This window comes from Trachurus trachurus (genome assembly GCF_905171665.1).
Source record: "Trachurus trachurus genome assembly, chromosome: 20".
NCBI lineage: Eukaryota > Metazoa > Chordata > Actinopteri > Carangiformes > Carangidae > Trachurus > Trachurus trachurus.
The window spans coordinates 3,467,080-3,490,886 of record NC_139911.1 but is presented as its reverse complement, the minus strand read 5'-3'; the positions used below and the strand labels follow the sequence as shown (position 1 = coordinate 3,490,886).

Genomic DNA, 23,807 nt, shown 5'->3' with positions numbered 1-23,807 from the left:
TGTTTCCAACATCCTGCATAGCTCCTTTCTAAAGTCAATTTAAAAAAAGAAGAGGAATAACAGACAAATCTATAATATAAGTTATCAATATCATATCATGAAGCCTTCACCTGCCTCCCATCAGTCCACACTCTCTTCAGAAACATCGACACAGCGGTGAACCTTCAGGGACTTGGACCAGGCGAACAGTCAGCACCAGTACGGTTTCTCTCCAGCGTGGCAGCACTGGTGAGCGTTGTACCCGTTCAGGTTGGTGTATCTCTTCTTCCTACACCGCTCGCACACGTACGGTTTCTCACCAGAGTGCGTCCGTCCGCAGGTGTCTGACGCGGTCGCCGGACGGCCTCTCCCCGGCGTGCATGTGACGCGCTGGTGCCTCCTGTGGTGACTGGAGCAGGTGAAGCTCTTCTCACACTGGTCGCACACTGCAAAAACTCAACATCTTTCCAAGAATATTTGTCTTACTTCTTGTCAAAATGTCTCATTTCTAGTCAAAATCAATCTCTTTCCACTTCATCACCTGCAAATTAACTTGTTTTTAGATCATTTTCACTTGTTTCAAACAAATTTTCACTTGAAATAAGTAGAAAAATCTGCCAGTGAAAGCAAGTTTTTTGTGCTTGTAATAAGAAAGAAAAACTTGCCCCACTATCAGATTATTTCAAGTGAAAATATGCTTGAAAGGAGTAAAAAGTGTCTAAAAACAAGGCACTTTTTAATGTTTTGAGTCGTATTTTAAGTACTATAATGAGATTTCTTTTGACTAGAAATGGAATTTTGACTAGAAATATGACGAATACTCTTGGTAAGATTTTGAGTTTTTGCAGTGCACTGGCCGTGCATGCGCAGGTGCCTCTTGTAGTCGCCCTGGAAACGGAAGTCTTTCCCACACTGCTCGCACTGGTACGGCTTCTCTCCGGTGTGCACGCGCAGGTGTCTCGTGTAGTCGCCCTGGAAACGGTATGTATTCCCACACTGCTCGCACCCGTACGGCTTCTCTCCACTGTGCACGTGCAGGTGTCTCTTGTAGTCGCTCGGGAAATGGAAGCTCTTCCCACACTGCTCGCACTGGTACGGCTTTTCTCCACTGTGCACGCGCAGATGTCTTCTGTAGTCGCCCGGGAAACGGTACGTCTTCCCGCACTGCTCGCACCGGTGCGGCTTCTCCCCCGTGTGCACGCGCAGGTGTCTCCTGTGGCTGCTCAGGTGGCTGAAGCCTTTCCCACAGTGAACACACAGGTAGGACGGTTTCTCTTCGGCGTGGACGCACAGGTGAGTTTTGTAGTTTCTCAACAAGCTGAAACGGTTCCCACACCGGTCGCACCTGTACGGCTTCTTCTCACCTGTGTGCACGCGCTGCTGGTGGGTCTTAAAGTGGCACAAGAAGTTGAAATGTTTCTCACAGCGGTCACAGCGGTACGGTTTCTCCCCAGCGTGGTGAACATCTGGATGACTGGTGCTGCTGCTCTTTCCAGACTGGTGTGGTCCGCTGTGACCGCTCAGGTGTTTCCTGTGTGCGCTCTGGCTGGTGAACTGTTCCCCACACTGACCACAGGTGTGTTGCAGGTGAGTGTCTACCTGGCTGAAGCTGCTGCCACTTCGTTCACCTTGGTAGTTTCTCTGCAGAGTGACCATCTCCTCTGGCAGCAGCCACACTGACTGAACCACAACGATCCCGTTTGACCTGCAGAAAAACATGAAATCAGAGAGAAACCCGTGTCAAAGTGGAAGATTCAACAAAATATTACACAACAATATCATGAAGCCTTTTATTAAGCTTATATCTGTTATTACAATTCAACACTTCCTCATTGTTTTCCTTATTGAGAGAAACAGTGGGGTTACTACTGTTTATTTATTTATTTGGTTATTCAATATTCATTGTCTCTCATTTTGTTTACCTTCTGCTTCTCTGTAAATAATTAATGTTAAGTCGTTTATAATTAACTTTAGGTACAATGGTGTTAACAACCAATTCAATTATTAACAATTAAATGTTTTCTTCTTCCAACCAGGGCCGGCTCTACGCAGGGGCAAGAGGGGCGCACAAATAAATGTCTTGCCCCCTCAAATCAAAATTTTAGAAGTTGAGAAAGCACATTTTAATATACTCAAAAAATGTGTATATTACAAGTTGACAAAATTATCTGTAGTAGCACAAAAATCTGCCGAAAAAGGGACACTGTCCTGTTCTAAAATGTTCTGTTCTTTTTTTTTTTTAGTTTTGTAAATCTTGACCATAGTAGACCCCCCCCCCCCCTTCTCAGAGTAGCCTACACCAGAATGCTTCTACATGTTAAAATCACAAAAATTTTCTGGGGGGGGGATGCCCCCAGACCCCCCTACAGGGGTTTAGCTACTCACTTTTTCAACCTCCCTGGATTTGCAATGCATCTTCAGGTATATGCACACCTGATCCCACCATACAATGTAGCTCTTTGTATTACCACAGTAACAAATTTGGCCTCTAAGACCCTGGTTGGCCCCCCGGCCCCTAGTTAGACAGGTCTGGCCTGACAAAGTGCAATCCGCTTCTCCAGGTTGGGGTTGGACACATAGCCAACAAACTAATTCAATGAAGAAAACACTGTTACTATAAGCACGGAGAAAAAAAAAGTGCTGGAGCATGATGAGTTCACATGATTCCCCCCTTCACATTTCTGACTGCCCCCTCATATGCCTGCCTAGAACCGGCCCTGCTTCCAACTCCTTTTCAGATATGTCAAACAATGTGCTTTAAGCCTTTCATTGTCCGTTATTAGCCTATTATTGTTTTCTGTATGACATTTGTTGTTCATTATGTTTAAAATGAGCATTTTCAATTAAATCCAATCAATTTACACTACAGATCACAATCACACACAGATTGGACTTGAACCTATGATGTTTGACCTCTCAGGGCCACCATACTATCAATTCACTTTTTTATTCTCCATTATTAATACATGCAAATCCTAACCCTCATGAGATCATTTAGCTATGAGGACAAACGTGACGTTTCACCTGTTGCTGATGTTTTCCAGCTGCATGAGGCTTTTATTTCCCTCCAATCATGATTACGTCATCGCGTTAGGTTGAAGGTTGAACGCTTCAGTCAGTCAGTGATGTCATCCATCCAAACTAACAGGTAAAAAAACAAACTAGATGAACAACAACATTTATAAACAGGTGGACAAAGGAGATGCTCGTGCTAGTGCTATCAGTATGTAACCAAGGCTCGTGCAGACCTAATACATCCATGGTGCAGACAGAAACAGAGAAGCACGAGCGCGTACCTTCACCAGGTGGACGGAAGTGTGTCTGTTGGCGCCGGCGGGAGAAGAGCAGCAGCAGCTGGAGAGGATCAGCGGCGCGGCGCCACAACATGGATGTATTTGTATTATATATCCACAACAATTAGCTACAACAACCACAGCCCAGATGACCAGCAGGCTTCCGCTCACCGGAAGTCTCTACTGCGCCTGCGCCGAATCCGCTCGACTGGAGAAGACGTGGATGGGACTGAGGAGGCGCCATCTTGGATCACACTATCCAGGTGTTTGTAGCTACAACAGAACAGACCTAAAATAGTACATTTGCATTAGATAGATAGATAGATAGATAGATAGATAGATAGATAGATAGATAGATAGATAGATAGATAGATAGATAGATAGATAGATAGATAGATAGATAGATAGATAGATAGATAGATAGATAGATAGATAGATAGATAGATAGATAGATAGATAGATAGATAGATAGATGCCTTTATTGTCCCAGATGGGGAAAACAATTCTCACAGTCTGTCACACAGCCTGGCTAACACACAATGTGCATGCAATGTACACAACCAGACATTGAAAACATTCAAATTATATTTCATCCTAAAATGCTTCAGTAGCCTGTCTGAGAAGGATAGTAAAAATGGTCTGCTGCATTTGTTTCAAATGTCAAAAATATAAGAATTAAAATGAATGTAAAGGCATTAATTTCAGGGTTATTATGACAGTGTGGGAAAATAGTGTTTGATTGTGGATTTAATGAATTTCGAGAGAAGGTAATAACAAATATCATGAAATAACACTGAATGAAAATGGAAGCCAATTTTTAAAGATTCTTGAAAGTTGAACAAAAATAAACAAAATGAATAAAAGACAGGCAGATTTAGGCAGTTTAAATATAGAAAAAGGTAATCTTATATTATTTTTAGAAGGATTTAGCACTTTTTTGTGTTTGGGAAATCCATGAGCAATCTTCAAACAGTTGGATCATGGAAAAAGAAAACTAAATCTTAGCTTAGGCTTAGTCACCATGAGTGTTTTCCTCTTACACAGCCATTTGATCCGTTATTAATTGACTGGTGTATTACACTGTGTGTTCTGACAAAACAGGAAGTCATAGTTTTCAAACTGCATTTTAATGACAATGTGAAAAATAGCGTGTGACTTGGAAGCCGGGAAATAAGACTCAAGCTTCCTTCAGCTGCCGGACATATGGTCTAATTATACTTAGACACTCCTTCTGTACTAATGTGTTTATTGTAAATCATCACTGGAAAAACTCATCTGATTAATGGTGATGGGATATTTATAGCTGCATTTTACGGGATATCAAACTGGATGTAGATCATTCAGACATACAGTACTATGTGATGTTTCCACAGACCTACGTCACAACTAGAGCTTCACACAAAGGCTTAAATGAAGGAGCGTTAATCATCGATTGATAATAACTGCTGAATTATTAGAACAGAGTCACAACTGGAAATAGAGAGGGGAAAATAAACTGATAAATATTTTCCTTTATGCTTGGTAGCGAAGTCTGTCACCTTACCTCAGCTCAGTGAAGCAGAACTAGGTAATATAACAGTTATCTACTACGTCCTGTTGCCACTGAATCTGAGAAATACATTACATCATGTAACAGTTTGTCATGGCCTTTTAAAACAGAAGGGGAATCTCACCTCAACCTCTAAAAACTCAGTCCTAAACTTCCCATGATGAGTTGACTGATGCTCAAGTGCTAAAAAAAATCTAAATTATTCAAATCAGAATAAAGAAAAGCTCAAATAAGAGTGTCATTGTTGATGTGTTAATTATTCTAAAGCACATTTATGGGATGTTTCTATACATGTGCAGCATTAACCTATAATCTGAAAAGGCCATGCAGTTATTAAAGCAACCACTAGGTGGCAGTAACTCACTATCTAAAATTCAAAGGTCCAATTGTTTAACCTGCCTGAAGGACTTATGTATTTATCTACTTAGCAGGATTTGTTCTACTACTATAAGCATGAGTCTCTATTTACATATGTATCTAAGTTTAGATTAGCCTATATATAAACAGTAGTAGGATAGCGCTGTAATTTCTGTGCTGCTAAACATGGGTAGAAACAAATTTTAACGTCTTAATGTAAATGTGAACCTATATTAGGCTATTTATCAGTGCTGAGTTTTGTAAACACATCTATTTCACAATGCACAGCTAACATAAATGTTTAACATCATAGCAGTATGAATGAAATACAACTTTACACTGCTCAGATGTTGTTTTTCTCACCAGTTTTGAGATAATTAAGTGTCTTATTATAGGTCCAGTGTATCGTCCTGCAGCTGCAGCCTCAGTCCAGTTAGTAGTCCCACCGTTGCCATGGGAACAGCTATAGGAATGCTCGTTAGCCAATTCACATTATTGTCTTTGTGTGTGTCCCCCTCCTCTAACGTCGTCCATTCACTAATGCGTGCCGTGCATAGCTCTCGTATTATCCCTGTTTTATAATGTGCACTGTAAAACATTGGCACACATCTATAAAAAAAGGGATTCTTAGACTTTGACGACAGTCGTTGGCCGAATCCCCTGCACCTCCCACCCCATCCACCTCAAAAATACCTATTTACCCTTCACACAAACTCAGTCCAACTGTTTCCTAAGAAGTTATACTTAGTTTGAACACGTTTTATTGATTATCGTTCAATACAAAACCAATCATCCAATAAAAAAAAAAAAGTACAATATCATCAACACAGTTATTTTTATTTGGCAATCCTGTGCTGAGGGTGATATTTAGGCCTCGCTATGTCAGGAATGTGTGTAAAGGCAAAGCAGTCCCATGCATGTGCTCTGTACATTCTGTCACGCACTGTATGTAAAGACAGGTTTGCCATGGCAACAGCGCCGTCAGGTATCCTGGGATGTTTGCAGGGAAGGATCCGGGAATCAGGCTGTTTGCTTTGTTAAGGCCCAGCAAAACCCAGCAAAAACAACCCCCCCCCCCCCCCCCCCCCCCCCAGAGCATGCTGGGAGAGAGCGGGCGGATACGGAGCATCCTGCATCCTGGATGTTTGCTGCTGCTAAACCTCAGCCACGGAGACCCAACATGGGATTACTGCAGCCCTAATGCCCCCATACAGACCTTCACCTCCTCCCCCTCCTCCCCTTCCCCCTGCCAGGTTACATGTGTGGTTCGCTTTGGTTGACAGCGTTCACTTTTACATTAGGTTTAGCTTTATATACAGTTGTTTTTTCTTAATTTGATGCAAAAACATGGGGATGTAGCTATACAAATATATTTCAGAGCAGATTTTGTTTTTATTTATTTATTTTTAATTTATATTTTGCTTTATACCTTAGTAGAGTAGCCTGTGTATAAGGACTGTATACAGTTGTACAAGGAAAAAGTAAGTTGTTGTATGGGAATATGTTGTATCATTGTTGATAAGACAAAAAAAAAAATCTAAAAATTCAGTTAAAAAAAATTAAATAAATAAAATGTTGTCCTTCTGGGTCAAATTAACCCAATCTGTTCCCTTCCTCCATCCTTCCTTTTTCCCTTCCTTCATTCCTTCCTTCTTTCTTCCTTCCTTGAACAAAGCTGTTCCCTCCCTCCATCTTTCTTTCCCTTCCCTTACTTCTTTCCACAATCCTTTCCCCTCCCTTCCTTTTTGACCCAATCTGTTCCATCCCTCCTTCTATCTTTCCTTCCTTCTTTCCTCCCATCTTTCCCTTCATCCTTCCTTCCTTCCTTTCTTCCTTGACCCAGGATGACAACAGGAGGGTTAAGTTGAGAAGCTATGATTGTTTCATTGTTTCAAACAGTATCACAAAATAATCTGACTTGTTCTTTAACATGGTTTTTTTGTCGTTTTTCATGATGTCAACACAAATGACTCAAACTAATCTAAGAGATTATTAATCTGAGATCCTCACTGAATAGTTCACTTAAAAAAATAACCATAATTATATTCACAGACACTTTGTCGAAAACCCCCAAACACCTCTAGACTCCTGCATAGGTGCCGTTGTAGAAGAAGGGCTTGTCCGTCACACAGTGACCAACGACCTCGGGCGTCCACCTCTGGACCTTCGGTTTACCGTCCTGACCCGGTCGGACGATGACGGTACTTTTGGACGCCAGCGAAGGGTCTTCGTCAAAGAAGTTGAAGGGTCGGAGGAAGAAGCCCACGGCGTTGCCAGGCGTCGCCGTGTTGGGGATGTCCTCCGAGTGAGGCACATGAAGGAAGCCAACTGTAACCCAGGCAACCAGGTCCTGCAAACACCAGAACAAACATTACATAAGGATGTTTGAATCAGCAGCACACAACAGAAGTTTTTTTTATCCATTTAAAAGTGTAAACAGAAGAAAATGTCAACAGTTCAATTAAAGCAGAAGTAAGTGATCCGGTCGTTTTGGCTAATGCTGCGTTCCAGGCAGGCTTTTGAAACCGTAAATTACAGCTTCAAGTCACGACTTACAACTTTGTAGCGTTCCAGGCAACCCACTCGTGTTTCTCCGACCTGTTTTACCGGTGAAAGTCACTATAACGGCCACTCGTAACTTCTGACCCGTGAACTCGTACCAGATCGAACTGGTACGACTTCACAGGTCGGAAAAACACGAGTTACGAGTTGCCTTGAACGCACCATAACGTCTTGTCAGCCGATGGAGTTAGCAGCCCCCGCCCTCGTCATGGATCTATTGGTCCTCGTCCCTACGTCACCACATTCACGCGCATCCCTTGGCTGCACACACAGCCCTGCATGCCGTTCTCTCTCCTCATTGGATAAAACTTGTAGGATACGAGAAAAGTTTTCTCCTCGGCTCAGAGCAGAGCAGAGTGACTGACAGACCCGTGTTTCGGTCCAAACACTCTATAGAAGTGATTGCTGTCGGAAAATATAACTATTTAAGACTTATATTAACACAAAAATATCGCTTACTTCTGCTTTAATAATCCCTACGACTGTACCTGTTTGACTATGTCTTCATCGTTGCGGATGTAGTCTTCAAAGGACACCGCGGGCTCCCAGGGGTCGTTCTGGGTGTAAATGCTGCTGCTGGTGGTTTCACTATCTTTATGACGAGTCACAGCCAGAGGATACCTGCAGACCAACAGTTCACTTTTAGGTCACTCTTTTATATTACCCGTCATTCTGATAGCGACAAGATAAACAATCCATTCAGAGTGACAACATTGTCAAACAGATTTTCTCTTCATTATCCAGTCGAGTGGTTTGAGGATTTAACACTGTGTGTCTTGGTTCTTTTTTCTGTTCCTTACTTAGTGATTAAAGATCTACTGCCCCTGAAATAGTTACACCAATCCAAACAGGATATAGCCCCCACTTTTGTGCGATTAAGAGAATTGCAGATTGCTAATACCCCTTTTCAACAGTCCAGTGGTTAACTGTTTGTTGCAGATCTGACTGACTCCCAGCTTTGACCTGATTTCAAACAAACTCCTAATCGCTAAGGATAAAGATCTTTAACCCCAATAATCCTCTGTGGTGTCAATCATTACAAACAAATGATGTTATGTCTGCAAACTTTGCACTAGAGCACAAAAACTGAAGTCTAGAGCAGATCCCAATGTGTCCAAAAGATGCCAAATGTATCACCTTGACCAGCTGATGCCATTTTCTTCTCTCCAGCCCCTTGGCAGGACGCTGTGGGCATGTGAGTTGAACTGAATCCGGTAGCCTTTCTGATGGCCCCATTTGTTCTTCTCACTGGGGTTGTAGAAGTGCACATAGCGGGGGAACTTTTTGCCAAAGCGGAAAGCAGCAGAGCGCTCTTTCTTGTGCTCTGTCCGATGGAGTTTGGACTGGACGATAAAGTCCCCGGGGCTCCAGGGATTTGTGATGTTGACATATTTCAGATCTAACGTCTCAAAGCTGTTCTCTCGACCTGCATCACAGTGAACACAAAGAGTTGTCAGACATTAGATGCCAAGATGTAAACAATGTGTTGAGTCACGGTACATTTACTTTTGCATCAAGTCGGCTTGAATAAATATTTTGGTGGAAGTGACAGGCGGGTATTAAAAGATCAAGTTGTTGACTGCAGCAGTTTATGACAGGGTTGAAGTCCAGAAAGACATTTTATCTGGACGCACATAAAGAAAAACCTGGTGAAAGGTAATTTCCTGTGTGCCTTCAAACTCATTTCACTATATTATTCTGCACTACAATGCAATAATGGAAATGTTTGTTGTGACCAGTGGCCACAATCGATATATTCTTGCTTCCTGCTATGTCTGTGCAGGGCATAAGGGAAAGTATTTAAGTTATGACCAATAAGTACCAACCATTGGAGCCCAAGCAAGGGCTTATACTTTAAGAACCCAACTTGACCCTACAACGTTGTCATCTCTTACTGTATGTTGCTGAGGTATCTAACAGTGGGGTTACACACTGGGCCTGGCACAGAACCAAAACTGGAGATCCAGTCCCTCAGTTGGGACCCAGCACTCCATAAACATCTAAAGAAACGCTAAAACAACACTGATCTGAAGACAGCAATGTACACATTCAGGCCAGGGAGGACTAATGTTTTGAAAGCGTGGTCAAATAAGCTGTCTATATCCCAACCAGAAAGATCTTCAGAAACCTTAATTTGCCTCAACTGTAAGAGATACCATACCCATACCAGGTCCTGGGTAACAAAAGAATTGCATCTTTAAAAGAGACATAAAAACCTAGGCAACATACTCACCAGCAAGATCAAGGTCCACTTTGTAATGGATTAGGTGAGTGTGCAGGTTCCCCAGCACATAGTTGTACACCTTGGCACCATAGTTGAGTCCGTTAGGTGTGAAGAAAGTGGCGTGGATGTATCCTGTGGCGCTGACCTTTACCTCCACCACCCCATTCTGGTAGAAGAGGAAGTCCCAGATGTAGTCATAGTTGTAAACTGTAGCGGTCGTCCGCAACACCAGCACAGTGTTATCCAAACCCCCGTAGAAGTTGTATCCCCCCTTGAAGTTTGCGTTGAAATGTCTCCTCAGAGGCGTAGCAGTGGTCATCTCAAAAATACAGAGGGCATTCATGTGGCGCACGGGTTTGTCTGTGTCGAAGTAGTGGTACAGGTCGACGAACGTGGCAATTTCTGGACAGTCGATCCCTGGCGCGAGCTCAAAACTTGAGCTGCCCATCGCCCAACCGGCATCAATGTACTTTGTTTGCATGGCAGCGGGAGTATCACCCGAGTAGAAGGCGATAGCTTCTTGGAGGCTGATCTCATAGGCAATCCGTTCTCCATTGAAACGGAGGTCAAAGACTTGAAGCCCGGCCGATGAGCGTACTCGATAGGCAAAAGACCATCCGGCATATTCAACAAAGTTGCCGTCAACGTGATAGCGAGGCCCCTGAGGTTCCACAAGCTTCGGCCCATGGATGTTAGTGGGAGTGTTGCTGTGACCTCGGGGGATGTAGGTGGAGTAGAGGTCGTGGTCGTCGTGGTCGGGCAGTTTGACCTTCTCGATACTTCCCGATTCATACTTTTCAACCAGTTCCTCAACGCTGTCAAAGTACATGTTGTTGTACCAGACCTTCTCCACGGTCCACCTTGTTGGATTCAAGTCCCGATGGTTGACCAGTACCTCGAACCCGACCGGGTGGATGAAATAACCCTCGACAAACTTCTGCAACATGATCCAGGTTCTCCTCTCGCCTGGACCCAGCCCGCGGGGGGCGATGTCAGAGAACGTCAGACAGCGGTCCGAGCAGTTGGTGAAGGAAAACCCTGCGGTGGTCTCAAACAGAAGCGTGTGAGCTTTAGTTGTGATCTCCACAAGGATGTTATAGATGTGCTCATACTCTACAGCCGTAATAGGCCTGGACTCATACCGGATAGGCCGACTCCCCTTGAAGGTCTTCTCTATGTGAGACGTTGGGGAGGGCAGAGGACCGACGATGTACTCAGCGATGCTGGGTTTGGCGTGGTTCCCAAACTGGACGACCACACGGGCCTGACGTGGGGGTTTGGCCTGTCCACGGTCCAGAGCTCGCAGGGCTTCGTGTTTCCTCGGCACGTGGAGCTCCATCAGGAGGATGCTGTTCTTCTTCAGAGTCTTGCTACGGGCGTCGGTGAGCTCCAGCTCTGGGATGCCGTGCAGGTAGGACCGGACGGCTTTCATCTCACGAACTGTGAGGTCAGCAAACATGGGGGCGCCGTGATGAGCCCATTCTCTTCTCCTGGAGGCGGTGCAGCCGGCCAAACAGACCAGCTGCAGCAGACAGAGAAGCCTCATGGCTGCAATAAAATGTAAAAAAAAAAGAGCAGAATATCCTGTGTGAACTCAGTTTAACAAAGAAGAAAAATCAATTAAATCACGTTTAAAATATCAAGAAAATCATGTATTAAACAGTTATTTTCTCTGAACCTGTTTTAATGCTGATATTCTTTGCCTTGAAGTCTCCTCCTTCTGCTCCGTAGAAATTAGGAGAAACATTTGGCTCACGCTTCTTCCTCTTCTCTTTTTCACAGCTGGATAAGCAATCCTTTTTTTTCTTCCCTGTACTCTATTTGCTTTTATTGTATCATACTGCTTCTCCACAGGAACACAAACAGCATGAATCTGCCACTGCTACAACACACTGACTGTCAACAACACAGTCCCTCTGCTCGCTGTTGACTTTCCTGCATTGTTTATGCTGCACACCTACAAGCTGTGCTTCAGTTCTGGGTCAGTTTTAAAGAATTCACATGTCACATTGTTTGGAACTAATCTAATTATTGCATATTGCATAATACATGGTGAACTGAGGTTGGACAAGTGCACTGCTTCTTAGGAATAGAAAGAAATAGACCAAGCTACTATACCTGTAGTCGTCCTCTTGCTTCAGGTGCTTTGCAGACACAGGTTAATCAGTCCAGTCTTCCTGACTTAGCAATTGAAAACTCCCTAAATGCAGTGCTCAGTGCTCTGCTGCTTATATCTAACCTCCTTCGTTGCAGTGACAGGGTCTGATTGGCCAACAGCATGTTGTAAATGTGATGAAACAACAAGCACTGTTTTTAGATAATTAATCATGCTGAAGGAATGAGAGGTTCATTGGAAAAGCGTGGGAAGGGAATGTAAAGCACTTTAAAACAGACATGAGAATATACCTAAAAAAAGTTTACTTCTCACTAGGCCTATATCATAAATGTATAATAGCCCTAAACCATTCAGTGCTTTATTAACCAGCAATAATATTTTTAAAGTTAGTTGTGTGTCTAATTTGTTCCACATGAGTATCTTCATTATACTTATTTGAAAATTTCTTCTGTTCAAATTTAATTAATTATTAATTAATTTAATCATTGTGATTTCTAAATGAGATATTACCATATAGTTTTAGAAATTTAAATGCATTGGGATTTTATTTATTCTTTAGAACAATGGGAGATTTTCTGTAATTTAGTAAAATGTTGCAATAATGCTGTTGCATGTTTTACAACTTGCAGTGCATTTATTGGTATAAGGTTGTACTTTAACCTTTCATACACAAAGTGACCATTGTTAAGGTTAATAGGAAAACTATCTCTTTCACACAACTGAATTCTGTTTACATAGGCTACAAACAGATGTGTGGAGGTTTATTTGATTATGTGTTGTGTAAAAATGTGTTCAATGTTCAATTGGGGTGTGATCTATATTACACACCTTCCACAAATAGCTACAATTTTTTTTATGAGGAAGTACATAGCATACAGTGCAATGACAAGGGTAAACATTACAGAGGCAATTTCAGATAAAGGAGTGGTTTTGGATTAGTGTATTGACATTGTGGATATGTAATTTGGCTAAATCTATAATAAGATTAATGTTATATAAAACGCCCCCCCCCCCCCCCCCCCCCCCTCCCGCAGATGCATACCGGAAAAAAAAAAATCTTCACATTTGCGATTACGTAATCGTCCACGGAAGACGGTATTTCCGCTTTTCAAAGTAAGAGCAGGTAAAGTCTCCTGATTCTCTAGTTAGTAGGGTCATATTGTAAGATAAGATATCGACACCACAATGTCCAAAGTATTTGATAGTATTTGCGGGTTTTTTTTGTGTGTGTTATATCTGTTTATTCCTATTCCTAAATTGCGTTACCACAAAGCCTCAGCTAACGTTATGCAGCTAACGATAACCGGCAGAATTTGCCCTGGTGACAGAAAACTTTTGTTGGACAGATTTTCCAACATGATAAAACGACTCCACAACTATAAACTTATATTATATTAAACTTAAACTTATATTATATTAGAAAGGTTAGATTAGATGCATGGATAATTAGGAGAGGTAAACGCCTAGCCTGCAAGAAAACTGCTCATGGATGGAGGCGGCTAAAGCTAACCGGCGTTGAACCCACATCCATTGAAACCAGGTTGAACCCAGTTAAAGCTAACGTACAGTTGAAGCCGGCTAAAGCTAACCGGCGTTGAACCCTATAATACATCCATGGTTGAACCCATTTAAAGCTAACTGACAACAGCTAGAGATAAATGCTGTTGAGCACGGCCAGAGAATAGACTGTGCTCTGGCACGGCTAAAGCAGAAGCTACCCGGCGTTGAACCCGGCTAAAAGCTAACTTTTTTTCTTTTTCCCCCTGCTAAAGCCAAAGATAAAACCGTCTTTGCTAAAGCTAACTGCCATTGAAGCCAGCTAAAGCTAACCGGCGTTGAACCCAGTTAAAGCTAACTGCAGTTAAAGCCGGCTAATGATAACTGTTGAGCCCGGCTAAAGCTAACCGACGTTGAACCATAGTTGAACCCAGCTAAAGCTAACTGCCGTTAAAGCTAGACCTATGATTAAAGCCAGCTAAAGCTAACGATTGAGCACGGCCAGAGAATAGACTGGCTCTGGCACGGCTAAAGCAGAAGCTAACCGGCGTTGAACCCGGCTAAAGCTAACTTTCTTTCCCTGCTAAAGCTAACTGCTGTTGCAGCCGGCTAAAGCATTACTCATTTTTGGAAGTCTCATCAGGTTGTTCAGTGGGCAAATGATTGAGGCTTTAGAATTTCTTCCTCTAAAAGAAAATGTATGATCTTTGGGAATAAGAGGATGCTTTGAATGTTTTGTTGTTAGCTTCTCTGTCTATGGATGGATGAAAGACTAAGTCGGAATTGCCACATAGAGAAAGTTGCGTGGTGATTACCGTAATGTCCTCCACTGTCTGACTGGAAGTGACTAGGGTGCTGATAGAGATACACATAACATAACTATGGTTTGTCATGCTATGATTAGATTACGGTTGTGTGGTTTTTGGTTCAGCTGCCAAATCTGTGACAGTGTTTCCCATTCATTATTCGGAGAGGGTGATGCATGTGGTTTTTTCTTGCAATCTATATTCCAGTCATAGATGGCCACTGGCAGCTGTTTATAAACATGTCCGATCTGGGCCTGACTGATTTCCTTTTGAGGTGTTTTTGCGTTAGAGGAAAAATGGGTTAAAATTCACTCTACTGGGTTATATGAGAGAATTTAGTTAGGATCTGGCTATGGCGGTGGAGGGCAGCATTGCGCTTACACGAAGGCGGCAAAAGAATTTCCAAGGCTCTCTTTTTAAAAGTTAAAAAGCCTTTATTCCTATGGCTTGATCATGTTTAACCTAAAAAAAAAAAAAACTCCTACACGTTTCGAAATACAAGCCTTCCTCAGGGAGTTGAACAGTTTTCAAAATGGAAGAGACGGCCTTCTTATACGTGTTCAACCTCCACTTGGCAGGAGTGGGGTTGGTTGTAGTAATTGCAAAACCATCACCAGGTATCAGGACTGTTATATTAGATTAATGAATATTAGGGTACATGCCCACAGGCTGCAAGCTAACCACCATTGAGACGACTGGCTTGGGCCCAGAGCTGCTATCATGGCTGAACACCCTAAATCCTGCATCTTGTTGACTAAGGTAAAGTTAATAAAACCTTCACCTTTGCCCTCCCTCTTTTTCCTTTCCTCGCCCCCTTTATTCCCACAAGTGCCAGCACAGAGACTCACTCTTCCCTGGAAAAGCTTGCTTCACCAGTCAAATCCAATGAGCTTCTGGAGACACACAGTGACTCACCTGGCTGACTGTTACTTCTCCTTAAAGTCAATTATGCCTCACTGTTTTACTCACACTATAAAGGCACACACAAAAAAATCTTGTGACAACAGTGGCTTCCCCTCCCTCTCAGGCTCGAGTGTACTGTGGTGACAGCTGTGTTTGAGGCTCCTCGCTCTGGGGTCAGGAGGTCAGACTTGGGACGGTGTGGTGAGTCTAAAAGCCTCCAGTTCCCATGTCTGTTGACATGCTTCATTGAATAAATGCCCCCATCATCCTTCCCCGAAATGTGTCTCTTTACAGGATTAGGCTCTGACAAACATCTCTTTCTTCTGCGGCTGAGGCTCCTCCACCCCCGCGGTCACCTACGGCGTCCTGTACTGTTTGACAGGATGAGGTCAGGGGATGCGTCCGTCACAGCGCCGCCGACCAATGCCTGCCTTCCCAGCTGTGATTTTGCCCAATTATGTCCAATGGCAGCAGGTTCAGATGCTACTGTACATCCCACGAGTCACCCCCCGCGTTTAAAACCCTGGACCCGGGGCCTCTGCTCCCCCTATAAGGCAAAGCATCACTTCACCGAGGACTGTTATCGTATCGCATAGCAAGAAAGGAAATGAAATCAAACACAAAATAAACGATGGATATTAATTAACAAAACAAGGAGTTTTTGTGGCAAATATCTAACAAGTTCTCTGAAGCACTTAACAGGTAAGGAGGACACATTTCATGAATATAATCTGGATTTGCCTGTGGACTTTTAATTTTTAATTTTTAAATTTTTGCACAAATACGCAGGAGAGGATGATGGAGACACTTCTACTGACTCTGCTCGGACTTCAGACAGTGATGGGAATGGGGTGAGTATTAATCAGACCACCCAAAGTAATTTAGGAGTAAAGATACTTTATTGGCAGTAAACTACATGTTATCAGGGAGGTGAGATGAGGTGGGTGGGAAAGATTGTGCAGAGAGAAAAAAAAAAGTGCTAATGAAGCCACAAACATTATTCAACTGTCTGAATGTGGTGTAGCCCACAGTTCACAGGGTTAAATGTGGGTAAATTCATCTTACAACAATGTTTATCCAGACATTTATTTCAGAAATACTTATGGTTATAGTTAATATTTATTATCAAACAACTCACATCAGCATTTATATTGAAGATAAAGTGATACATTCCAGGAAGTTGAGTGAGTGGAGTACTGTATTAAGTTTTATTTTCAAGTATTTGTATTGTCTTTTACCTCAGTATTTTCTTTTTTTGTTAACTTTTGTCTTTTACTCTATTACATTCAAATAACAAATATTGTCCTTTTAACTTTTATTTTGAAGCAGCTTTTAGAATGTGGGCTGAATTTACCTTTATTTTGAAAATGTGTTTCCATGCATTTTAACTCCCATTTCTTACCTTGTCAGCTATGTTGTGCTGCTTTATTTATTTACTTATTTACCTATTTGTATTCTATTTTTAGATACTTATTTTCTTTATTTAAACTGCAGATTGATTTAGAAAGATTTGTTTAGTGAATATGCGGCAATGCAAACTTTTGTTGTATTTAGGGATGTCACGATTACAAATTTTCTTGGTACGATTATTGTCAGAGAAATAATCACGGTATTACGATTATCACGATTATTATGCATTAATCAATTTCACAACACTATGAATGTGTAAAATCAAATATAGTCAAAATATAATTACATTACTCATTGTTTACACAAAATATTTCAAGTATCTATTAATATAGGACCAATTATTAATCCCCAGGGGAAATGTTTGAAATATTCAGGTCATAAATTGTTATCTATACCAAATGTTTACGTTTATTTTAATTTTATTTTGTGTGTTTTTTTAATACAAATGACACGCTAACATTTAAATTCCTACCGATTCAATGTTAGGTTAGTTAAATGGACCAGTATCTGAGCATTCACCTTTATTTTTGCACACATCAGCCGATATGGTTCCAACATAATCTTATTTGGGAAGTGACGGTATTTAGGAATCTTTACGATCAATTAATTGTGGCGTTTAATACCGCGATTAATTGTGAAAACAAGTAATTGTGACATCCCTCGTTGCATTTAGTATTTTCTAAAACAGACAAACACTTACTGGAGTGATATCTGACAGCTATGACACTTCTTTGTCCACCTCTGTGTTACGTGTGTGTCTCACTCCAGACACTGGTGTGAGCACACGGTGGAGGAGAGAGCGGAGCGGCTGCTGTCCCCTCGCCTGCAGCGGGAGGTGAGCTGCTCCGAGGTTTATCAGTTCAACACCCGGGGCTGGAGGCTGGACGTCGACAGGATGCGAGTCAAACACGGAGGAGACGACGGCATCGCGCTCTACTACCGACAGCAGGGGCCCGGGGCCTCCTGCTACCTGTACAAGTGAGTGGTGAAAAGATTTGGGAGTGTTTGTGACTTAATCTGTTGTTATGGAAACCCTGACTTTAAACCCCATGATGTGTGTGTCTGTGTGTGTGTGTGTGTGTGTCCATCTCAGACCACCAGAGATGGAGAACCAGGTGGTGAACAAGACAGTGAGGGCTTGTTGTGAGGGCTGGGGCGGCCCCCGCTGCTCCGAGGGTGAGGACCAGAAACCAACAGAATATTAAACATCATGCATCATATTTGATTTACATATGAAGTCCTACACTGCAGTATTATTATTTATAACAATAGAGATTTCCTTAGAAACTGGAAACACTGTGTTGTGTGTGATTGACAAAATAGTTTATTATTACGAACAAAATAACAAATTATATAATGGGCTCTTTGCACAGCTCCACTACTTCCTGAACGTAATGCTGCTCCTTCATTTCCTGTCTTACATTATTGGACAAATTGATGAATCCAGGTGTGTCTGAGGAGTCACAATGGTCAGACACACCTGGATTAATCAGTTTGTCCAATAATGTAAGACAGGAAATGAAGGAGCAGCATTAAATTCAGCAAGTAGTGGAGCTGTGCAAAGAGCCCATTCCTTTACGCTTTAAAATATATATTGCATGTATATTATTATATTTAGTGTCATTAGGTTTATTTTTATTTTACACATTTTCACTATAGCTCCTTTAAATGACTCATAATAGAATAAAAACAGTCTCAACTCAACTCAACTCAACTTTATTTATAGAGCCCTTTAAAACAACCACAGCTGAAACAAAGTGCTGTACATAGTGCAACAGAAGAATAAATATAACATAATAATTGTTTATTGCTTTTAAAACAATTTAAAAGCAATAAAACAATTTAGAATTTAAAAACAATTAAAATAAAAAACATTAAAAACAATGAATAGAACAAACCATAAAACACTAAAACAGAGGTAGAGTCTCATGCTGAGTTGAACGCCAAAGAATAAAAGTGGGTTTTAAGACTAGTTTTAAAAATGGACAGTGAGGAGGCCTGTCTAATGTGGAGGGGAAGCTCGTTCCACAATTTAGGGGCGGCAACTGAAAAAGCTCTGTCCCCTCTGAGCTTCCGTTTGGACCTCGGTACCTCCAGGAGCAGCAGATCAGCTGACCGGAGGCACCGAGCAGGGGCGTAGGGGTGAAGAAGTTCAGAGAGGTAAGAAGGGGCCAGTCCATTTAAAGATTTAAAAACAAATAAAAGAATCTTAAAATGAACTCTAAAATGCACAGGCAGCCAGTGGAGGGAGGCCAGGATGGGGGTGATGTGCTCCCTCTTACGTACTCCAGTTAGCAGGCGTGCGGCCGCATTTTGCACCAACTGGAGACGTGCAAGGGAGGACTGGCTAACTCCAAAATAAAGTGCATTACAGTAATCCAGCCGTCTAATGGTGATTCATAACTTGTTTCTTCCATCTCTTCTCCTCTACATTTACGTATTTTGTCCTTGTTTTTTCCGTGGTCGTCCTCCCAGGTGTTGGCGCCCGCGGTCAGTGCTACTCTACGTGGAGCTGCGAGGAGTTTCCTGGGATCCACAACTCCTCCCTCATGTCGTTGGAGCAGTGCTGCAGCAGCCTGTGGGGCCTGACCTGGAGAAACGCCTCCGACCAGACCTGCTTGTCCTGCACCTACACTCTCCTTCCTGGTCAGAAAACACACTCTCTCTCTCTGGTGCCTGTATTCTTATATAATATCACTGTGACCTGTATTCCAAAGTTGGATGGCCCTTACTATCTAACAGGCGTGATCGACACTGGATTTTATTCATTTTTTAAAGCTCTCACTGGTCTCTTACCATCTTATATTAACTCACTAGTATCTTTCAATGCAGGTCTCTATCGCACACGCTCAAAAGACTGGCTCACACTGCAGGTTCCCTCTGTTAACACCGAACTTGGAAAGAGCAGCTTCTCTTACTGTTGCACCTACAACCTGGAACACTCTGCAAAATCATTTGAAACTTACCTCACTTTTATCAATAGGACAATTTAAAACCATAACGACATCTTATTTTACCTCTAACTGCTCGTGCTTTTAACTACAGTATGTTTCAATTTACCCTACTCACCTTTAAATTCTGGTATTCTGTTATGTTTTTGTATGTTTCAAATGTCTTGTCTTCTGCACTGCAAAAACTCAAAATCTTACCAAGAATATTTGTCTTATTTCTAGTCAAAACAAATCTCATTATACTTAAAATAAGACTCATTAAACATCAACATTAAAAAGTAGCTTGTTTTTAGACACTTTGTACTTCTTTCAAGCATATTTTCACTTGAAATAATCTGATAGTGGAGCAAGTTTTTCTTTCTTATTACAAGCACAAAAAACTCGCTTTCACTGGCAGATTTTTCTACTTATTTCAAGTGAAAATTTGTTTGAAACAAGTGAAAATTATCTAAAAACAAGTTAATTTTTAGGTGATGAATCTTATTTTAAGTGGAAAGAGATTAGTTTTTTTTTCCAGAAATAAGACATTTTGACAAGAAATAAGACAGATATTCTTGGAAAGATTTTGAGTTTTTGCAGTGTGTCCTTATATGTTTTGTGTTTCATCTCGGCTATATTGTAAATGAGGTTACTCCTCAATATATCTCTGAGTTTAAATAAAGATTATGAAATTAAATGAAATGAAATATAAGAAGAACCATATGCATCATGTTTATTTTATTCCTCCCTCCTCCTCTGTGCCTCGTCTCCAGACTCCCAGTCCTCCCCTCTGGTGCGTAGCGGCCTGCTGGGGAGCTCCCGGGCGCCACAGGGCTCGGCCACCTGCATGTCCTGGGGCGGGGCGCACTACCGCACTTTTGACAGGAAGCACTTCCACTTCCAGGGCGGCTGCACCTACCTGCTGTCCTCGTCCACCGACGGGACCTGGGCCGTATACATCGGCACCGTGTGCGACGGAGGAGGAGACTGCTCCAAGGTGACGATGGAGCTCATGAATCATTAACCATGTTCGCATTAAAGGGATAGTTCACCCAAAATTGAAATTTCACTCATTATGTACTCACCCTCATGTGGACTAAGGGCTGGGAGAAGTTTCAGAGTCCTCCGTGGCTTCTCTGAGTTACGAGGGGTCTCGGTGTAGCAGAGCATGTCCATATAACGGTTGCAAATGGATACCAACTGTCTTCGTAACAAAAAGACACACCAAAAAACATCCAAATACCTCCATGCTGCTCGTATGTAATGTCCCTCTTGTATTGAAGCCCCGAAATGCGAAATTGTTCCGAAAAAAATTAAATAAGTCTATATTTCAAGCTTGTTTGTAGCGGAAGCTCCTCTTCCCAGTTCGTCCAAATTTGACGAACCAGGAAGAGGAGCTTCGAAAAGCTTCGTCTACAAAACAAGTAGATGAGGGTGAGTAGATAATGAGTGAAATTTCAATTTTGGGTGAACTATCCCTTTAAGCCATATCAAATTAAAACTTCCTTATGGAAACAGTAAAATTTGATTAAATGTCATGAATATCGATAAAAAGCTAAAGGGATACTTCACCCAAAATCGATAATTCAGCAATTTTCTACTCACCTTCATGCCAAGGAAGGGTTCGGAGAAAAACGGTTTTGGAGTTCCAGGGGGGGTCCGGCTGGCAACGGATTTTCATATAATGGCGGCGGATAGAGTTCACTTTTGAATCGTCCAAAACACACACTATGAAACATCCAGATACCTCCATACTGCTCGTCTGTACTGACCCAAGTGTCCTGAAGCCGCCACATGAAAAAGTTGCGAGATGTTCTTCCGTGTTTACATCATACATCCAATAACCATTGGACGATGAATGGATCAACATGGTTATTGATTTGTTGTTGTACAATATTAGATGATGGTGTAAATGTTTGTTTTGCATGTGTTTTATATCCATGGCTGCTCTCCTCAGGCTTTGAAGATGATGCTGGGTCTGGATTTGGTGTCAGTTGTTCACAGGAACTTAACACTGAACAACCGCCCTGTTCCAAACGGAGAACCTCTTTTCCAGAATGGTAAGTACGAAAACACTCCGTTGGTATCGTTGGTATGTCTGGATAGAGACACTGTTCACTGACCTGTTGTTACTGTCCTTGTACCCACAGGTGTGAGCGTCCACTGGCTCGGGGACTTTGTGTTTGTGGAGAGCGGTCTGGGTGTGAGAGTGAAGTTTGACTTGGCCAACACCGTCTACCTGACAGTGACCGCCGAGCACCAGGCGACCACCAGGGGGCTCTGTGGAGTCTACAACAACAACGCCGATGGTGAGAGACGCACGATAAACACCAGTCCATGCTGTACTTGAAATCATTTTTTGTGATATCGTTATCTCAAGAGATTAAAATGCGGTTTCCCTTCATGACTTTTCAGGCCTAATTTAGGTTTTTAGGGCGTTTTCTGCAAATAAAATCAGACTGAAGAGTGTAATCTCTCTTGGTTTCTGACCAGTGATTTGTTTGGGGTTAACTCTTGTCCCTGTTGTGCGGATGTAACAGTGTGTTGGTTTCTCTTTCGTAGATGATTTTACCACAATGGGAGGAACTGTGTCTCAGTTCGCCGCCAGCTTCGGCAACTCGTGGAAAGTTCCCGACCAGCAGAGCGAAGTAATGCCCTGTTTCTTTATGTATTTGTGATGTCTGAATACACAGTGAAAGCAACCGTTATTTCAATGCTTATATTCATCTCCAACAATAAAATAAATAGCAAAACTTCTCTCTCTCTCCTCCTTCAGGGCTGCAGCGATGCGGCCGAGCTCGGTCACAGCTGTGACGTCTCAGGCGACCCCGCTCTGCGTCGACAGGCAGAATCCATGTGCCATCGACTGCTGGAAAACCCCTTCAAACACTGCCACCCCCAGGTCAGACACCCCGGTACTTCCTACACACACACCTCTGTTTGCTAACTCACCAGATCCCATTGTCCTGCAGACACTCTTTCATCTAATTTGTTTGAAAGCCAAGCCTGTAAATTTGTGTAATGAGCAATAAATCAAACTCCTTTAATAACTGATATCAGGTCAATAATTTACTCTAAGAAAGCATGAGACTATTGGATTATTATGGCTGTGTGGAAAGCTGCTGAGTGTCAGTGGCAGAGTTAAATTAATTAATAATTAATAAAAAAAAATTCAAGATACAATGAGCATGACCCAGAAATCAGTTTGTGGTTTTATTACACAATGAATTAAATGAATGAGTAACCAAATTGTGGTTATCAGGAGGTTATTCAGAGACATTTAGCCGTGATTATTTCTCTCTGACTCTATTTGCCCCTGTTATATTGGTGCAATTCTTATTTTTATGACATAATCTAATGCATAATATGCATGTTTGCAGCAAATATAGTTCCACAAATACCAATCTGTAATCAACACAGTGTTTCTCTGCTGCAACAGGATTCGTTCATGTCTGACTGGTGCATGTTATAGCTGCAGATTGACTGTGTGTGAAGTGTAAAAGTGTGTATGTCTGTGTGTGTGTTTCAGGTGGACCCGGCAGCGTACATCGACACCTGTCTCTACCTGTTCTGCAGCCTGCCGCCCAGAGAGAGGGAGGGGGCGGTGTGTGACACCCTGGCCAGCTACGCCCGAGAGTGTGCCCAGCAGCACGTCATCGTCATGTGGCGGACGGCCACGCTGTGTGGTAAGAAGATCAAACGTTAACACATGACACACACACACACTCACTGTGTTATTATCTGTTAAAGGGATAGTTCAACATTTTGGCAAATTGGCCCATTGCCATAATCCCTATAGTCATAGCAGTAGGTTTGTTACCTTTATTTGTCGGTGTAAGCTATTTTTAGAACGGTGGAGCGCTATGGAGGCTAAAGGAATTTCTTGGTTTCCCTCATCAAACTCATCAAATACAAAATCCCAAAACTCCAAAACGCTCTGGTGGACAAGTTGTGACCTGGATATTCACCACGCTATGAGATAATAATGGAACGTTACGAAATGGAGCCGTTTTCGAGGTAAATACAGGATAAATACAGAGACTGCTTGCTGAAAAACTGTCCCTGAAGGCAACGCACATCAGCGGTTTTGCATGAATTTACCTCTAAAACAACTCTATCTGGTAATGTTTTGTTATTATCTCATAGCGTGGTGAATGTGCAGGTCACAACTTGTCCACCAG

The 23,807-nt window shown here is 42.2% G+C and overlaps 3 protein-coding genes across 4 annotated transcripts in view; 1 reads left to right on the top strand and 2 right to left on the bottom strand.

The window, feature by feature from the left end:
- Positions 1–541: 541 nt before the first annotated feature.
- LOC311003347 (uncharacterized protein) lies at positions 542–3,401 on the bottom strand. Its single transcript, XM_083995082.1, has 3 exons — positions 3,276–3,401; positions 3,004–3,120; positions 542–1,684 (listed from the first exon to the last, which is right to left on the bottom strand). The coding sequence occupies exons 2-3, from the start codon at positions 3,027–3,029 to the stop codon at positions 736–738; spliced, it is 975 nt and encodes a 324-aa protein (XP_083851208.1). The 5' UTR covers positions 3,030–3,120; positions 3,276–3,401; the 3' UTR covers positions 542–735.
- Positions 3,402–6,604: 3,203 nt separating this feature from the next.
- aoc1 (amine oxidase copper containing 1) lies at positions 6,605–12,138 on the bottom strand. 2 transcript variants are annotated; one of them, XM_083995204.1, is made up of 5 exons: positions 12,083–12,138; positions 9,974–11,512; positions 8,878–9,166; positions 8,229–8,361; positions 6,605–7,528 (listed from the first exon to the last, which is right to left on the bottom strand). In XM_083995204.1, the coding sequence occupies exons 2-5, from the start codon at positions 11,508–11,510 to the stop codon at positions 7,259–7,261; spliced, it is 2,229 nt and encodes a 742-aa protein (XP_083851330.1). In that variant the 5' UTR covers positions 11,511–11,512; positions 12,083–12,138; the 3' UTR covers positions 6,605–7,258. The 2 variants fall into 2 exon arrangements, with proteins under 2 accessions (XP_083851330.1, XP_083851331.1); XM_083995205.1 differs by lacking the exon at positions 12,083–12,138 and adding an exon at positions 11,643–11,676.
- Positions 12,139–14,915: 2,777 nt separating this feature from the next.
- Positions 14,916–23,807, top strand: part of sspo (SCO-spondin) — a gene marked incomplete at its 5' end in the record, with an annotated part of 128,753 nt that continues 119,861 nt past the window's right edge. The window contains 12 exons of the mRNA XM_083995240.1: positions 14,916–14,968; positions 15,411–15,487; positions 15,581–15,674; positions 17,465–17,674; positions 17,790–17,872; positions 19,172–19,342; positions 20,400–20,623; positions 21,584–21,686; positions 21,777–21,935; positions 22,189–22,274; positions 22,403–22,528; positions 23,156–23,312. Of these exons, the coding sequence (XP_083851366.1) occupies positions 14,916–14,968; positions 15,411–15,487; positions 15,581–15,674; positions 17,465–17,674; positions 17,790–17,872; positions 19,172–19,342; positions 20,400–20,623; positions 21,584–21,686; positions 21,777–21,935; positions 22,189–22,274; positions 22,403–22,528; positions 23,156–23,312 (1,543 nt within the window). The remainder of the gene's footprint in view (positions 14,969–15,410; positions 15,488–15,580; positions 15,675–17,464; positions 17,675–17,789; positions 17,873–19,171; positions 19,343–20,399; positions 20,624–21,583; positions 21,687–21,776; positions 21,936–22,188; positions 22,275–22,402; positions 22,529–23,155; positions 23,313–23,807) is intronic.

What these genes read in the sequence shown, in the direction of transcription:
- LOC311003347 (XM_083995082.1), bottom strand. Translation starts at nt 3,029, where the DNA reads ATGCAGCTGGAAAACATCAGCAACAG. An exon ending in CTGGAAAACATCAGCAACAG is followed by an intron (nt 1,685 to 3,003) that starts GTGAAACGTCAC and finishes GTTTTTCTGCAG; the next exon opens with GTCAAACGGGATCGTTGTGG.
- aoc1 (XM_083995204.1), bottom strand. Translation starts at nt 11,510, where the DNA reads ATGAGGCTTCTCTGTCTGCTGCAGCTGGTCTGTTTGGCCGGCTGCACC. An exon ending in AGTGGACCTTGATCTTGCTG is followed by an intron (nt 9,167 to 9,973) that starts GTGAGTATGTTG and finishes ACTGTGATGCAG; the next exon opens with GTCGAGAGAACAGCTTTGAG. An exon ending in ATGAAGACATAGTCAAACAG is followed by an intron (nt 7,529 to 8,228) that starts GTACAGTCGTAG and finishes TGGTGTTTGCAG; the next exon opens with GACCTGGTTGCCTGGGTTAC.